Raw genomic sequence first — 2,975 nt, 5'->3', positions numbered from 1 at the left:
TTTATCTCTTTACTTTGATAACCCTTTATTTACCTGTTTCCATTGTTAACTTTCTATTTATCTCTTTACTTTGATAACCCTTTATTTACCTGTTTCCATTGTTAACTTTCTATTTATCTCTTTACTTTGATAACCCTTTATTTACCTGTTTCCATTGTTGACTCCCTTTATATCACATTAAATCCTTCCTTTACTTATGTTCTTTACACTTTGGAACTTCTTTACATTGTTGACTCTTTTGATACTGAAGTTGTCCCCTTTTCAGACTGTGGTTTATCCTTTAGATATATATGATTGGTTATTGGGTGGATTTAATGTAGCTTTCGATACTGTAAGGTTAATTAAGAGCCCCAAATTGTTTCTGCGTGACGGTGTATTTTTCATGAACAAACCCTGAACTGTATCTGCGTGCTGATGTTTCTTTCACAAACCACGAACTGTATCTGCGTGCTGATGTATCATTCATCGTCCTATCACTGAAAGCCAATGTGTCTTTCATGAATGAATTGTGAACTGTTTCTAAATGGTTATGCTGTTTTCTTGAACTATATTTGTTTGTCTATATAATGTATTTCATGATCTCCAAATGTGTCGTGTGTGTCGACATTTCTTTCGCTAACATTTTATTGAACTGCATGTTTTCACCCTCTCGATTTCCTCTCCCAGTCGAGCCCCACATGCCCCACGACCCAATGGCAGGTGGCTACAACCCCGAACTGGGCATGCCTCCGAACCAGTTCCCGCCCGAACCGCCTCACGACGGCTACGACGGTGGTGCCAGCACAGACGAACCCCCCTCATCGGGCCGCCGCAGCAACGACACGCTGGAGCAGCCGGTCATCCTGGGCATCGTTCTCGGGGCGTTGCTGCTGGCTCTGGCCGTGCTGATGGCGATGTGCTGGTGGAAGCAGCAGCAGCAGAAGAGGAGGAGTGAGTGTGCCTCTTTGTTTGTTTGTGTGTTTTGTGTCCTCATGGCGATGTGTTGGTGGAAGCAGCAGCAGCAGAAGAGGAGGAGTGAGTTTATCTCTTTGTTTGTTTGTGTGTTTTGTGTGTATTGTTTTTGTTTAAAGCCTTACTGTACACAGAAGAGAAGTAGTGAGTTTGTGTGTTTGTCTTTTTGTTTGCTTGTTTGTTTTTTGTTTTAAGCCCTACTTTACATAGAAGAGGAGGAGTGAGTTTGCCTCTTTGTTTGTCTGTTTATGTGTTTGTTTGTTTGTGTGTTTTGTATGCTGATGGCGATGTGCTGGTGGAAGCAGTAGCAGCAGAAGAGGAGGAGTGAGTGTGCCTCTTTGTTTGTTTCTTTGTTTGTTTGTTTGTGAGTGCGCCGCTATGTTTGTCTGTTTGTGTGTTTTGTGTCCTCATGGCGATGTGTTGGTGGAAGCAGCAGCAGCAGAAGAGGAGGAGTGAGTTTGTCTCTTTGTTTGTTTGTCTGTTTGTTTGTAAGCTTGTTTTGTTCTTGTTTAAAGCCCTATGGAACGCAGAAGAGGAGGAGTGAGTTTGTCTCTTTGTTTGTTTGTCTGTTTGTTTGTAAGCTTGTTTTGTTCTTGTTTAAAGCCCTATGGAACGCAGAAGAGGAGGAGTGAGTTTGTCTCTTTGTTTGTTTGTCTGTTTGTTTGTAAGCTTGTTTTGTTCTTGTTTAAAGCCCTATGGAACGCAGAAGAGGAGGAGTGAGTGTGTCTCTTTGTTTGTTTGTTTGTTTGTTTGTTTTGGTTTAAATCCCTACTCATATCTTTCCACAGGATCCAAAAAGTTGTTAATGATCTTAATTGTGTTAATGGGGACTAATAATATCCATAATTATTATATATGAATTCAGGGATGTGCCACCTTCGCAATTTAATTTCAATAAACCCTCTATCTTTTCTAGAAACATATATATATTAAATAAACCCTTTATCATTTCTAGAAACAGTCAAAGTAAAAAAAAATGATATAGATCTAGACCGTTTATGTTTTCTAAAGATAAATAGAATAAACCCTTTTTCTTTCTAGGAACGATCAAATGAACTCCTTTGATCTTTTTTAGAAACTCTACCATTATAACTATATCTTTACTGGAAACGACCGAATCAACAAACCTTTATCTTTTCTAGAAGCACTGAAAATTATCCTTTAACTTTATCTTTGCACACAAATAATATGTCTTTCCTCACCGTCTTCACCCACAGACCTAGCCAGCAACCCACAGAAGTTCCAGGACCAGTCCCAGTGTATCTACGCCGACGCCTCGGGCCACTCCAAACCCAACGGCGGCCTCTACCCTCCCATCAACGGAGGGCCACATATGGCCAACGGACACGGCCCACCGCAGGACTCGGGCGGCCACCCGCGGCACGGCTGCATGAACATTGACGTGAACCCGCTGGCGGAATACGACATGCAGACGTCTGTGCACGGAGACAGGCGGCCGCCACAGTTTTATGTAAGTGTTGGGTGGATTTTGGAAAGTGTTGGGTTGATTTTAACTTTCGTTTTGGATATTGAACATAATATGTGTTGGGTAGATTTGAGGAAAGTGTTGGGTAGATTTTAACTTTTGTTTTGAGTTTTTAACATAATGTGTGTTGGGTAGATTTGAGGAAAGTGTTGGGTAGATTTTAACTTTTGTTTTGGATATTGAACATAATATATGTTGGGTAGATTTGAGGAAAGTGTCGGGTAGATTTTAACTTATGTTTTGGATATTGAACATAATGTGTTGGGTGGATTTTTGGGAAGTTTCGGGTAGATTTTATGCTAGTTTTTACTGAAGTGTTTGGTAGTTTTGTGAAAGTGTTGGGTAGTTTTTTCATATGTGTTGGGTACTTTTATACATATGTTTTGGGTATTTTTAACGTATACAAAAGTTTTGGGTAGTTTTTAATGTAAGTGTTCAAAAGTGTGGGGTAGTTTTTAATCAGTACGTATGTGTGGCGAGATTTTTATTGTTACCTGTTTTTTCTTTGTTTGTTGGGGGTTGTTGTTTTAGGGGGGGG

The 2,975-nt window shown here is 40.3% G+C and overlaps 1 protein-coding gene across 1 annotated transcript in view; it reads left to right on the top strand.

The window, feature by feature from the left end:
- Positions 1-7: 7 nt before the first annotated feature.
- The window catches only part of LOC101848627 (uncharacterized protein DDB_G0283357), a gene marked incomplete in the record, with an annotated part of 8,904 nt that continues 5,936 nt past the window's right edge, over positions 8-2,975 (top strand). Inside the window, 2 exon segments of the mRNA XM_013089859.2 lie at positions 8-930; positions 2,169-2,422. Coding sequence (XP_012945313.1) covers positions 567-930; positions 2,169-2,422 — 618 coding nt within the window.

This window comes from Aplysia californica, unplaced genomic scaffold (assembly GCF_000002075.1).
Source record: "Aplysia californica isolate F4 #8 unplaced genomic scaffold, AplCal3.0 scaffold01066, whole genome shotgun sequence".
In the NCBI taxonomy this organism is placed as follows: domain Eukaryota; kingdom Metazoa; phylum Mollusca; class Gastropoda; order Aplysiida; family Aplysiidae; genus Aplysia; species Aplysia californica.
This window is presented reverse-complemented; position numbering and strand designations above follow the sequence as displayed.